This window comes from Gallinula chloropus (assembly GCF_964237585.1).
Source record: "Gallinula chloropus genome assembly, chromosome: 32".
In the NCBI taxonomy this organism is placed as follows: domain Eukaryota; kingdom Metazoa; phylum Chordata; class Aves; order Gruiformes; family Rallidae; genus Gallinula; species Gallinula chloropus.
In genome coordinates, this window is record NC_140117.1 from 619640 (window position 1) to 633879 (window position 14240).

Genomic DNA, 14240 nt, shown 5'->3' on the forward strand with positions numbered 1-14240 from the left:
TGGGTTTCTCCACAGGCTGCAGAGGCATCCTTCACTCTGGCACCTCCTCCCCCCTTCCCTGGCCTTGGTGTCTGCAGTTTCTTACATCTTCTCACTCCCTTCACTGTGACCATCACTGATGGGCTCGGCCTTGGTCAGCAGCAGGTCCGGCCTTAAGCCGGCTGGTCTTTGCTCTCTTGGGCCTGCAGAGAGCTTCTGGCTGCTTCTTGCAGAAGCCACCCCTGCAGCCCCCCTTCTCCACCAGAACCCAGCCAGGCAAAACTGCAACAGCTGTCCAGAGAGGTGGTGGAGGCCCCATCCCTGGGGGCATTCAAGGTCAGCCTTGATGAAGCTCTGAGCAATCTGCTCTAGTTACAGGTGTCCCTGCTCACTGCAGGGGGGTCGCACTAGATGACCTTTCAAGGTCCCTTCCAACCCAATGCTTTCTGTGATTCTGTGACCTCCAGAAGTGCCCAGCACTCCCACGGTGTCTCTGTGTTATCCAGCAGTCCAGTGAAGAAGAAACCCTGGGGCATGGAAACACTGCTGAAGGTTGTCTGTGGGGAGCTGCAGTAAGCCCACCACATCCCTGGCTGAGAGCTGAGACCCTCATAAACCACCACCAGCCAGGTGAGGGGTTTAGAGGTGTGAGCTTGGAAACCAGCTCCCTCTGCCCTCAGTAGTGTCCAGTTTCTTCTTGGAGGAATGTCTGGATGCCCCTCATCTCAGAGAGGTGCCAGTGCAGGGCAGCTGGAACAAGGAGTGATGGACAGTCTGGCTGTCCTGACACTGCATCAAAGGACAGTCCCCTGCATCACGTGATGCACAAGATTTCACTTGGAGTGCAGTGGACATGCCAGGGCTTTCTGCCTTAGAAGCAGTCCTCAGCTTGGTGGGGCAACTTGAACTGAAGAAACCAAAATCTGCCCCCACAGCCCTGCTCTGCCAGCTGTCAAACTGGGAGAACAATGCTGAAAAGCTCGTTGATCCCTCGACTGGGTTTGACCTGAGATCCCCCCATGTTCCTATCGACCTACTGATGCAGGGCAGGACTGGCTTCTCCAGAGCCTGCAGCAGCCCCACCTCTGTGCAGGGGATCCAAGTGCCCTCTGTGTATCACTCCTGGTAACACCCTCAACCAGCACCAGGCAGAGGTGACACATCTTGAAAAGAGAGGGGCATTTTGGGAGGATCCCATGGGAACTGGGAGAGGTTGTCCTCTGAGAAGTCTGCTGTGACTTGTAATTCCGTAATTCTATTTTCTGCCTTGCACAGGTCCCCATATGCATGTGGAAAAAATGTGCAACAGCAGCTCCATCAGCCAGTTCCTCCTCCTGCCCTTTGCAGACACATGGGAGCTGCAGCTCCTGCACTTCTGCCTCTTCCTGGGCATCTACCTGGCTGCCCTCCTGGGCAACGGCCTCATCATCACTGCCATAGCCTGTGACCACCACCTCCACAGCCCCATGTACTTCTTCCTCCTCAACCTCTCCCTCCTCGACCTGGGTGCCATCTCCACCATCCTCCCCAAATCCATATTCAATTCCCTGTGGGATGTGAGGGCCATCTCCTATGCAGGTTGTGCTGCCCAACTCTTTTTCCTTCCCTTCTTTATGTTAGGGGAGTATTTTCTTCTCACCATCATGGCCTACGACCGCTACGTGGCCATCTGCAGACCCCTGCACTACGGGACCCTCCTGGGCAGCAGAGCTTGTGTCCACATGGCAGCAGCTGCCTGGGGCGGTGGGTTTGTCACTGCTCTGCTGCACGCTGCCAACACGTTCGCTCTGCTGCTCTGCCAAGGCAACGCCCTGGGCCAGTTCTTCTGTGAAATCCCCCAGATGCTCAAGCTCTCCTGCTTAGGCACCTACCTCAGGGAAGTTTGGCTTCTTGCAGCCAGCGTCTCTGTGAACTTGTGGTGTTTTGTGTTCATCGTGGTGTCCTATGTGCAGATCTTCAGGGCTGTGCTGAGGATCCCCTCGCAGCAGAGACGGCACAAAGCCTTTTCCACCTGCCTCCCTCACCTGGCTGTGGTCTCCCTGTTCATCAGCACAGCCGTGTTTGCCTACCTGAAGCCCCCCTCCATCTCCTCCCCACCCCTGGACCTGGCGGTGACTGTTCTGTACTCGGTGGTGCCTCCAGAAGTGAACCCCCTCATCTACAGCATGAGGAACCAGGAGCTCCAGGACGCGATCCGGAGCGCGATGCCACGGACATGTTTCCAGCAGTGGTAAAGTTCCTGCTTCTTTCTCCAAGGTGCTCCAGGTGTCTTCCAGAGCAGTTTGAGCTTGCTGTCTTCTCCTTATTGTTATTATAATTACTTCTGTGATAATGGTCCTACCAGAGTGTCAATGTTCCACCTGCTTTTGCCAAGGCACACCCCTCTGGAGCCTCTATAAAGATGTTAGAGTGTGGGTCAGAGCTGAACCTCTCACAGCATCTCTGTCATCAGACAGGATCTCCTCTGTGTCATGTGTTAACAACGGGTTCATCTTCCAGCAGGCATTCCAAAAGTAGGCATCACCGACCACGTTGTGGCCAGGATGGTTGCTCTGCACACCTGGAGTGTTGTTTGCTCAACACCTCTTGGCCATACTGTGACCATGAAGATTCTGGACTCCTCGGTGTCTAGTGCCATTGGAGGTGATGGCTGGTGACACTGAGTGACATATCCGTGGCTGTCACACACTGGAGGGGGCAGATGTCATTTACAAGGAGCTGCTTGGAGATGCTGCACATGGGTCAGGGCAACCCCAGCACAACAAGAGGCTGTGCAGGGGCTGAGAGCAGCCTGAGGAGAAGGGTTTGGGTATTGGTTGATGAGAAGCTCAACCTGACCCATCTGTGTGTGCTGGCAGCTCAGGAAGCCAACTGTATCCTGGGCTGCATCCCCTGCAGCTAGACCAGCGGGTCGAGGTGGGGGATTCTGCCCCTCTGCTCTGCTCTGGGGAGACCCCCTGGCAGCGCTGCATCCAGCTTGGGGTCCCCAGGACAAGAAGGACACACAGAGCTGTTGGAGCGAGCCCTGAGGAGGCCACAGAGATGATCCAAGAGTTGGAGCCCCTCTGCTCTGGATCCAGGCTGGGACAGCTGGGCTGGCTCAGCCTGAAGAAGAGACTGCTGCTTCTGGAGAGACCTCTGACTTGGGAGACCTCCAGTCCTTCAAGAGGCTCCAGGAATGCTGGAGAGGGGCTGATGACACAGGCAGGGAGGGAGAGGCCCAGGGGAATGGCCTTCAGCTGCAGGAGGGCAGCTGGAGAGGAGCTGGGAGGCAGAAATCCTTCACGGGGAGGGGGCAAGACCCTGGCACAGGTTCTCAGAGAAGCTGGGGCTGCCCTGTATCCCTGTCAGGGTTCAAGGCCAGGTTGGATGGGGCTTTGGGTACCCTGGGCTAGTGGAGAGTGTCCCACAAACCATGATAACTTTTAATGTCTACAACAGGTCACTAATCCACCCAGAAAATGCACCAAAATGTTTCCCAACCAGGTGTCTTCATCTCCTGGAGGTTTTCCCGAAGAGGTAGTGACACATTAGGAATTGCATTCCTCCCCCCATTGTAGGTCCTCAGCACCCAACGTCCCTCAGACACCTGTTCAGGTGCTCCAAGCATCTCAGCCTGGGCAGGAGGATGCTCTTCTGGCAGGTCTTGCCTGGGGGCTGGGGCTCAGGGACTCTTCTGGGCTCACACTGCCCTCTCCTGACAGTTCAGAGTGGAGACGTCCCCAGAGCTCCTTCAGCTCTGAGACCTCCAGTTACAGAATCACAGAATGCTCTGGGTTGGAAGGGACCTTTGAAGGCCATCAAGTCCACATCATGTCGTGTCATGTGTTGTGTCCCATCCCCTGCCCCCAGTGACCATGGACACCTTTCACTACATCATGTTGCTTGGAGCTTCATCAAACCTGACCTTGAATGTCTCCAGGGATGGAGCCTCCACCACCTCTCTGAGGAAGCTGTGCCGGTGTCCCACCACCCTCAGAGGGCAGAACTTCTTCCTTATGTTTCATCTAAACCTGCCCTGCTCTAGTTTAAAACCACCACCCCTCATCCTATCACTCCCTGCCCTTGGGAACAGTCCTTCCCAGCTTGCCTGTAGGTCCCTCCAGGGACCGGAAGGAGCTGTGAGGTCTCCCCTGAGCTTTCTCTTCTCTGGACTGAACAGCCCCAACCCTCTCACCTGCCTTTGTAAGAGAAGTGCTCCAGCCCTCTGATCATCCTTGTGGCCTCCTCTGGACCTGCTCCAAGAGGTCCGTGTCCTTCTTGTGCTGAGGGCTCCAGAGCTGGACCCAGCACTGCAGGTGGGGTCTCAGCAGAGCAGAGGGGAAGAATCACCTCTCTCGAGCTGCTGGCCACACTTCTGGTGATGCAGCCAGGATGGGACTGGCACATCACTGGGTCATGTACCCCAAGTCCTTTTCCACAGGGCTGCTCTATCCCATCACCCCCCAGCCTGTATTGGTAGTGAGGTCTGTCCTGACCCAAGTGGAGGACCTTGTTGAACTGCATGGGGTTTGCATGAGCCCATCTCTCCAGCATGTCCAGGTCCCTCTGGATGACATCCCATCTCTCTGGTGTGTTGCCTTTCCGCTCAGCTTGGTGTCATCTGCAAACTTGCTGAGGGTGCACTGGATCCCACTGTTGATGTCATTGATGAAGGTATTAAACACCACTGGTCCCAGTACGGGACCCTGTCGTGGGTCCAGGAGGGGAATGGGCAAGGTGGAAAGTTGATTCTGGTTGAGTTTTTGGGGCACTTGAGTGGGTGAGGAATACTTTTTGCTCTGGTTCATGTGGCTTTAGAGTTCTGGGTCATAAGCTAAGGGACAGGAGTGGTTGGTCAGTCCCCAACCCTGGGGTGGCTGCAGGGATGCCAGCATCCCCCTGGGATGGGAGGCTCTGGGGTTTGGGGACCACTGGGCTTGGCCCAGGCATTGGGAACCTGATGGAGGGGAACATCTAGGTTCTACTTTAGAGGCTAAAAAGCCTCTTAGTTTCATAGAATCATCAAGGTTGGAAAAGACATTCAAGATCATCAAGTTCAACCTTCAGCCCTACACACTTGTAACCTCTAAACCATCCCCTGAAGCACCATATCTACCTGTTTTTTGAACAGCCCAAGGGATGATGATTCCACCACCTCCTTGAGCAGCCTGTTACAAAGCTTCACTGTTCTCTCTGTGAACACCTCTCAGTCTCTCAGGCCTATACTGGATGAAAGGATGGAGTGACACCAAACTGGGAGGAGTGCCTGACATGCCTGGAGGCTGTGCTGCCATCCAGCAAGCTCTGGAAAGGCTGGAGAGCTGGGCAGGGACTGATCTTACTGAATCCAAGGAGGACAAGTGCAGGGTCCTGCACACAGGGAGTTATACCCCCAAGCACCAGGACAGATAGGGGTGACCTGCTGGGCAGCAGCTCTGGGGAAAAGCCCTGGGAGTGCTGGTGGGCACCAAGCTGACCATGACCAGCAACGTGTCCTCGTGGCCTAGAAAGCCAATGACATCCTGGGGGGTATCAAGAGAAGTCAGGGAGGTTCTCCTGCCCCTCTGCTCTACCTTGGGGAGGCCTCATCGGGAATAGTGTGGGCAGTGCTGGGCTCCGCGGGGCAGGAAGGACAGGGAGCTCCAGGAGAGGGGACAACAATGGGCTATGGAGATGCTGAGGGGACCAGAACATCTCTGACAGAGAGAGACTGAGGGATTTGGGGCTGTTAAGCCCAGAGAAGAGAAGACTGAGAGGGATCTTCTCAATGCTGATAATGCCACTCTACCACTCTCCTCCTAAGCAGGAGAGGGAAGAGAAAATACATATTGAGAGGCTTATGGGTTGAGATAAGGACAGGGAGAGATCGTTCTGCAATTAGCATCACGGGTAAAACAGACTGAGCACGGGATAAAATGCATCTGATTTATTAACCCAATCAAAACAGAGCAGGATAATGAGAAATAAAATCAAACCTTAACACCCCTCTCCTCACACTTCCCTTCTCCCCAGGCTCAACTTTATTCATGATTTCTCTCCTTCCTCCTGCTGAGTAGCACAGGGGGATGAGGGGAACAGGGAATGGGGGGTTGTGGTCAGTTAATCACGCGTTGTCCCTGCTGCACTTCTTCCTCCTCATACTTCCCCTGCCCCAGCATGAGGTCCCTCTCATGGGAGACAGTCCTCCTTGAACTTCAACGTGAATCCTTTCCCATGCAGCTTTAGCTCTTCACCAGCTGCCCCAGCGTGGGTCACTTCCATGGGGTACAGACCTTCAGCATGAGACTGCTCCAGCCTGGTTCCCCACGGAGTCACAAGTCCCCCCAGCAAACCTGCTCTGGTGTGAGACTCTCTCCACGGGCTGCAGGTCCTGCTAGGAGCTTGCTCCAACATGGGCTTTCCACAGCATTGTTCAGGTGTCTCCAACTGCTCCAGCATGGGGTCCTCCACGGGCTGCACATGGGATCTCTGCTCCCCATCATCTTCCATGGGCTGTAGAGGGACAACCTGCCTGGCCACGGTCTTCTCCAGGGATTGCAAGGGAATCTCTCATCTGGAGCACCTCCTGCCTCTCCTCATTGACCTTGGTGGCTGCAAAGTTTCTCACACCTTCTCACTCATTTCTCTGGCAGCAAAAAGCTGACACTTGTGGGTTTTATTCCTTAAATACGTTATCACAGAAGCACTACCACAGTCACTGATTGGCTTGGCATTGATAACTGGTGGGTCTGTCCTTGAGCTGGCTGGTACTGGCTATATCAGACCTGAAGGAAGAGGAGGCACAGCCCGCCAGAGGGCTGGGACCAGTTATTGCTTGTGCACATGCACAAGAAATCACTTTCAAAATTAAAACAATGCTAAAAATGGGATTGTGCAATTACCAAAGCACGGGAAACAAGGCATTTCCCACAGCCAGCAGAGCCACCAGCACATCAGTGTGGACAGGCACAGCATGATCATTTCTCTGCAGGCAGCTCCAGCTGCCTCCAGCACATCGGCATCTGGGGGACACGTCCAGCTCCCCAGTCAACGTGAATCAGTTATGTGTGGATCACTGAAGGGACAGGAGGAAGGGACAGAGTCACCCAGGGGAGCCTCCCTGTCAACAACCCTCTGAGAGTCTGAGTGCTCCCCTCCCCCAGCCTGGTGACTGGAGACAAGGGAGGAAGGGGGTGAGGAAATGCAGGCAGAAACACGAGACTGCCCTGGCATTGGGCAATGGCTGGAACATGACCCCAGTACTCACTTTACACCCTGCTGCAGCCCTTCTTCCCTGCAAAGAGAAAGAAAGAGATATCAGCATCCACTGCCTTTCACCCTTAGGCTTGAGGGCTCCCCAGGGCTATGTGGCTTGTGCCCACAGCCCCTGCCAGCCCCCTGGGCTCTGCCTTCCTCCCACACCCCGGGGCTTTACCTGATCTGCGCTTCCAGATGACAAATCCAATGATGGCAATGACAGCCAGGATGGCAAGGGAAACAACCACCCCCAGCACGATGGTCAATTGGTTGGACTCTGGCTCTGGGGAAGAGCAGGGCTGTGAGGAGGGGGAGGGCAAGGGGAATGCCCCGAGCCCACCTCTGCACATGCCCAAGGCCACCAGACTCACCCATTGCAAAGACCCCCGGCTCAGCCAGGCTGGCGTGCTCCACACGGCACCGGTACTTGTCCTGCTCCCCAGGAGGGGCCTCAATGGACACCCAGGTGTAGTAGGTGCCATCGCTGTTGGGCACGATGCTGCCCCGCTGGGTCTCCTGGTCCCTGACCTCACCGTCCTTCAGCCAGCTGATGGTGATGGGCCGTGGGTAGAAGCCGTAAGCGCGGCAGTGCAAGGTCGGGATCCCCTGGGTCTCCTTCTTCAACACTCGCACTGTGGGGGGCTCTGGGGAGGGTGTGGCAGTGAGGGCTGGCACACACATGCACGCTGGCCTCTCCCCAGGGTCCCCATCTCCCCTCACCTTTCCTCTCCAGCACAGCCTGCCCATAGCTCATGTATTTCCTCAGCCACGTGGTACAGGTGCTTTCCAGGTAGTGCTTCCAGCTCTCAGCGACAGTCCCATCTGCCTCCCAGTTCCTCTTGGTGATTTGTGCTCCCTCGTCTGCCGCAGTGAACGTCATCGTGTCCATGTCAAAGGCAATGAAGTCTCTTCCGTCGTAGGCTATTTGCCAAAACCCCCTGGTGCTATTGTCCTCCAGGAGGTCACAGCCGTACATGTGTTGCTGTGTGTGAGCCCCTGAAACACGACCAGGGAGATGGGGCTGAGGGGCTGCTGCAGCCCTGGGCCTTCAGTGGGGCAAGGCCCCCCATCAGCACCCCTAACTCTAGCCCTGTGTGAGGACTGAGGGAATTGGGCACCGACACGAGTGTTGCACCCACCCTGCCCAGGGCCCGCAGCACTTGGGCATCATGTAAAGCTGTGACACAGATGCCCTGTGCACCAGGCTGGCACCCAGCCCCACGGTGCCCTGCGACAGCAAAGGGATGGGACAGGGTCCTGAATTCTGGTAGGGGTGAATAAGAGATCAGATGAGTTGTGGAAGCCCCTCTGGGTCTGCAGTAGAGGGTACAAAGTTTCAAAGGAAGGGTGAGGGGCTAGGACACAAGGTGGATTTTTAAGATCTCCACTGTCATGGGGACAGTGAAGGCTGGGATGGGGGAGCCAGGCCTGGGATGGGGTGCTGGGCATGGTGAATGGGAAGATGGAATGTGTTTGGTGAGGCACCCAGAACCCTCTCTGGCTCTGGGACAAGGGATCCCAAGGACTGTAGGGTTGGGACAGGCAGCTGACACCCCTCATGCTGGGGGACAAGAGGACTGGGAGCTCTCTGGCAGCAGCGCTGCGCTGGGAAGGATCAGCATGTCAGTAGGTCAGTAGCATGGGGAAGAGTAGCATCTTCATGGGGGAGGAGGGGATGGAGATCTCCCATCCCACAGAGTCCCATCCCAGCCCACACTCACCCTCACTCTGGTTGTAGCGGCTCTGCAGTGTGTCCAGGTTCACAGTGTAAATCTCCTGATTGTTCTGTCCCACCTGGGTCTCCTGGTCCCAGTACTGCTGGTCCAGGTTGGCCGCCATCCAGTCTGCCCGGGGCACCATCCTCCCCTTCTCGCTGTCGTAGCGCAAAATGAGGTTCCCGTCCAAGTACCCCATGGACACAAACTGGGGTACTCCTGGGCTGGGCTCTGACACCGCAATGCCAAAGTAGCGAAGGGAGTGGAGCTCTGTGGGGACACGGGGAACAGTGACTGTTAGGGGGGTTGTTGGGTGAGGGTGTCCACAGTTCAGAAGTGGTTGGTGAGCCAGGGTGGGGATCCCAGTGCAGCAGATTGGGGGCGTGGGGGCAGCTTCAAGGGGAAGTGTCTGGTGGGGGGAATCTGTGTCCAGGATGGGGTCTGTGTCCAGGATGGGAGTGTCTGGGAAGGGGACGGAAAGGGATGGAAGAGGATGGAAGGGGAGTGTTCCAAGGGGGCACCCATTCTCTGGGGAGAGTGACTGGGGGTGTCTGTGCCCCGGAGTGGTCCAGTGTGCAGGGAATGGAAAACCATTATCAAGAAACTGGGTCCAGTGGGGTTCCCGGGACCCCCCCGCACTTACCACACGCCGCCCAGCTGAGGACCCTCAGCAGCAGAAGCAGCCCCAGTGCCCGGTCCAGCCACATCCCTCCGCTCTGGGTCCCAGATGTTCTGAGTGAAAGGAGCCCTGCTCCAGGACAAACCTCGCTGCCAGCCCCGCCCCAAGACCCGCGATTGGCTGCGCCACCATCTGCCCACCAATGGCAGCCAGAGACTCTTACCAGTAACTCCTCCCACGGGACCGCCTAGCCCCCCCACCCCCTCAGGGTCCCAGAACCCCTCCACAGCCCCATTTCACCTGTATCCCCCAGGCTGGGGTCACCCCTATCTCAGTTCTTCCCCCCACACCAGCACCACTCTCATTCCCTACCCTGGGACACCCTGAGACCCCCAGACCTGTCTGTCCGTGGGGGACCCAGGCATCTGGCACCCCGTGGCTCTCCCGACCCGGCTCTGACACCATGTGGGTTTGTGGGTGAAACAGATGGGACAAGGATAAAAACCTCCCAGAGAGTGTGGGCACCCCTGGGGCTTGCAGGAGCTGTTCCTTGCCCCTGCAGCCCCTCATGCACTGGGTTGCTTGTGTCTGCCATCACCTGTGTCCAGCATACCTTGGACCTTGCAGCGCTCCTGCCTGGAGCTGCTTGTACTGCATCTCCTGCATAGGTCCATCAGCTTACCAGTCCAAACCAGAAAAAACACCTTTCAGAAGGATCTGGACTATCTTCTGCCCTCTCTCAGAGAATTCCTCTGCTCTCCAGCCCCATACGATGATGTCATCAGTGTCCTGCAGGTGCTCTGGGGCTTCACCCCTTCCAGCACAGTTGGGGTCAGCCCAGAGCAGATGGTGGGGCTGTTTCCACCCCATAGTCAATTCCAGGTGGACTGGGCACCCTCCCAGGGACAGCAAACTGTGTCCTGCTCTCTGCTGCCAAAGGCATCCAGAAAAATGCAGTAGTGGTATCAGCTGGGGCGTCCCACTGCGCTGCCTCTGACTCCAGTTCCTGCTGGAGCTCCAGCATGTCCAGCACAGCAGCTCTCATGGGCAGGGTGACTCCATCCAGCCCACAACAGCCTGCTGTCAGCCTGCACTCTCCACTGGACTTCACACTGTTCTTAACAGAGGAAGCTCTCCATGCCCACACACATCAAGGGTCTGAGTCCAAGCCAGTGCAGAACGTCCCGTGCCCACCTGAGCAGGGGGTACCCAGGCCGAGTCTCACTTTGCTGGTACCCAGGGACGAGTACCCAGAGTCCAGGGGGACAGGAGGGCAGGGCTGCTGCCCATCCATCCCAGAGCTGGCTCGTTGGGCACAGCTCCGGCAGCGCTCGGCAGGGCCCCAGCCACGGGACACGGGGAAAGCTGGGAACTCCGAGCGGGTCGGTGCGGTGTGATACGAGGAGGACACAGGCACAGCCCGGTGCCTGGATACTCCCCGCTGCTGGTGCACGGGCTGAGCCCATCCCAGGGTCAGACTGTTCACCCTGGGGGAGCTGGGGGCAGCCGGGCAAAGCAGCTCCCACCAGGACGCTGCCCGGAAGGGCTCCCAACTCCCACTGACTCGGCACGGCTGAGCCACATCGGGAAGTGGGGAGTCACAAGCACCAGTTCGCAATGGGCAGCAGGGGAAAGGATGGGGGGACACGGGGAGCACTGAGGGCTCGTGGAACCTAAACCTAGAGAAACAGACCCCACAGCCTTCCACACACACATCCCCACCGTTGCCCACATCCTCAACGTACACCAAACGCACAGCAGCAACACACACCAGAGCAGCAAGAGCCCATCCTCAAGGTGGGCACAGGGGAAGGACAAGGGCTGGAGGGACAAACACAATGAGTGTTACGACTCAGCAAAGCTGCAGTCACTTACGGGCAGAGGCAGGAGCTGCTGGTAGAAATGCAATTCCTCAAGAGGGACCTTTTGTTTCCCACACAGCAAATCTGTGCTTTCAGGCTCAGTTTCAGTTTGAGTAAAACCTAGTTTAAAACCGCCTTCTATGTTCAAGAACCATTCTCTTTGCGGTTTTTCTTGGTTTTCTGGGGTTTTTTTCCTGTCTCACTGTCCTTCCCTGTTGTGTGAAGTTCTGTAACAGTTGCTTATTCCTCAGAATTAGAGTTAATGCAAATCTTACAGTGTGTGTTTGGGATTTCAGGTGTTGGTACCACCCTGATGGTTTAATTCATAGAATCATGGAATCATAGAATGTCCTTTTTAAAGCCATGCAATTCTTTTGTCCCTTTCATAGAATCATAGAATGGCCTGGGTTGGAAGGGACCCCAAGGATCATAGAGCTCCAACCCCCCTGCCACAGGCAGGTGCCACCAACCTCCAGTCCTGGAGCTACACAAGGCTGCCCAGGGCCCCATCCAACCTGGCCTTGAACACTTCCAGGGACGGGGCATCCACTACCTCTCTGGGCAGCCTGTTCCAGCACCTCACCACTCTTTCTGTAAAAAACTCCCCCCTAATATCTAATCTAAACCTTCCCTCCTTTAGCTTTAGTCCATTCCCCCTTGTCCTGCCATTGTCTATCCTTTTTAAAAGTTGAATCCCCTCCTGCTTATAAGCTCCCTTCAGGGACTGGAAGGCTGCAGTGAGGTCCCCCCACAGCCTTCTCTTCTCCAGGCTGAACAAGCCCAGTTTCCTCAGTTTCTCTTCATAGGGCAGGTGCTCCAGCCCTCTAATCATCTTCGTGGCCCTCCACTTGTTGCTAAGCAGTCAAGAACTTTTCAGCTTCTCATCCTGCCCTGTCTCTGAGAAGGAGGAGGCAGTCAATAAACTGGGAGCACAGCTCCTCCTGGCACCCTGACTGCTGGTGCTGGACCGGATGTTCAAAATCCTCACGCTCCCCATGGCAGTCAAGACCCCCAGAACCAGAGAGGTATCCACACCCTGGGAGCAGGGAGTCTGTGTCACAGCTTTACGTGACGCCCCAAGTGCTGTGAGCCCTGGGCAGGGTGGGGGCAGCTCTTGCGTCGTTGCCCTGGGGAGTGGCCAGCGTGGATATGTGTGTCAGACCTCACAGCCATCCCCTCCCCAGAGCCCCCCAGGGTCTGAGTGTCTGGGAAGGAGACCCACAGGGATCCTGACCTTGCACTGCTATGCCTGTTGCTTCTACCTGTGGCAAATCACCATCAGCTGTCTGAAGGACAGGAGAAAGGCAGAGCACAGGGGGCTGGCCGGGGCTGACCGGTTGGACTTGATGATCTTGTGATTCTGTGATTCTGTGGGCATGAGCCACAGTGCTCCGGGCCGGCTCCTGGCACGTGCACTGAGCCCGCAGTGAGCACACGGCTGGCAGCTCATGGATGTTTCTCCCTCACAGGCACAGGAGCTCTGGCAGCTTGGCCAAAGGTAGGGTGTGGGACCAGGGGACTGGATGTGGCTGTGCCAGTTCTCTCCTGTGTCAATGTGTCCCCTGTGGAACCCATGGCCTGAGTCACACCTGGCTGGTAGAGGGGGATGTTGAGACCTTGAGAGCAGAGGTTTGGGGACAGGGAAGTGGCCCTGAGTGATACTGTCTTTTCCTCCTGTCCCTTCAGTGATCCCTGTCTGAATGTTCCACAACTGTTCCTGTGCAAGGGACATCTGGGCTGGCCAGTGCACAAGACTGTCCATGCCTGGGTGTGCTTGGTGACTCTCACACCCCAGATCATAGCACTGGCCTTTTCCCCTGCTGTTTTCTGGCCTACCCCATCTGTTTACAGCTCCATCAGTGGGGCCAAGAGGAGCCATCTCTCCCACTGACACCTCAGGCACTGCCTGGACCCAGCCGCTGCCTCCCCATCCTGCTCCTTCATACTGGGGCCATGGCACCATGAGTGCTTGTTTCCATGGGACTGAGCTCATCCATGGACTTGCTGAAGCTCTCCCAAGGATGGGATGTCTAAGAGGAAGATGTCACATCTGCCCTGCAGAGCAGATCCTGGCCTCAGGGTGGTGAAACCTCCTGTCCCAGGCAGATGTGGTGGCCCTGGATCCACAGGACTCTCTGAGAGACACAGCTGTGGCTGTGCTTGAAAGGAAGAAGGGGGAGACAGAGGAGGGCAACGGGTGGCTTGGGGCTGAACCACCACACTTGGTCAGGGAGAAGGACACAGAGACACAAGGATTGTGCTTATGTTTATTTAGGCTGTTACAGGCAAGGAGTGAGTTTGGCATCATCATTCCCATGACCCTCCTGTGTCCCCTTATCCACCCATCCCCCTTTGTCCCCAGGCAGGAGGAGACTGGTAGCTCCTCAGCACCCAACATCCCTCAGACACCCATTCAGGTGCTCCAAGCATTCCAGTCTGGGCAGGAGGATGCTCTGCTGGGAGGCGATCTGCTGGTCCTGCCTGGGAGCTGGGGCTCAGGGGCTTTTCTGGGCTCACACTGCCCTCTCCTGACACTTGGGGGTGGAGACATCCCCGGGGCTGTTCCAGCCCTGAGTCCCGAGTTACAAGATCACAGAATGCTCTGGGTTGGAAGGAACTTTTAAAGCCCATCAAGTCCAATCCCCCTTAAAGTAAGCAGAGACACCTTTCACTCCATCAGGTTGCTCAGAGCTTCATCAAGCCTGATCTTCAATGTCTCCAGGGATGGGGCCTCCAACACCTCTCTGGGCAACTTGTGCCAGGTTCTGGAAAGGGGCTCTGAGTTTCTTCTCCAGGCTGAAGCACCCCAACTCTCTCAGCCTGTCTTTGTAGGAGAGGTGCTCAAGT

General features: G+C 56.5%; 2 protein-coding genes across 2 annotated transcripts in view; one reads left to right on the forward strand and one right to left on the reverse strand.

The window, feature by feature from the left end:
* Positions 1-1277: 1277 nt before the first annotated feature.
* LOC311202926 (olfactory receptor 14C36-like) lies at positions 1278-2213 on the forward strand (the record flags this gene model as incomplete). Its single annotated transcript, XM_084277571.1, has 1 exon — positions 1278-2213. The coding sequence occupies one exon, from the start codon at positions 1278-1280 to the stop codon at positions 2211-2213; it is 936 nt and encodes a 311-aa protein (XP_084133697.1).
* Positions 2214-5878: 3665 nt separating this feature from the next.
* The window catches only part of LOC311202782 (class I histocompatibility antigen, F10 alpha chain-like), a gene marked incomplete at its 5' end in the record, with an annotated part of 129951 nt that continues 121589 nt past the window's right edge, over positions 5879-14240 (reverse strand). The window contains 6 exons of the mRNA XM_084277428.1: positions 5879-7015; positions 7208-7234; positions 7376-7480; positions 7569-7841; positions 7918-8193; positions 8919-9182. Of these exons, the coding sequence (XP_084133554.1) occupies positions 7209-7234; positions 7376-7480; positions 7569-7841; positions 7918-8193; positions 8919-9182 (944 nt within the window). The 3' untranslated portion in view covers positions 5879-7015; position 7208. The remainder of the gene's footprint in view (positions 7016-7207; positions 7235-7375; positions 7481-7568; positions 7842-7917; positions 8194-8918; positions 9183-14240) is intronic.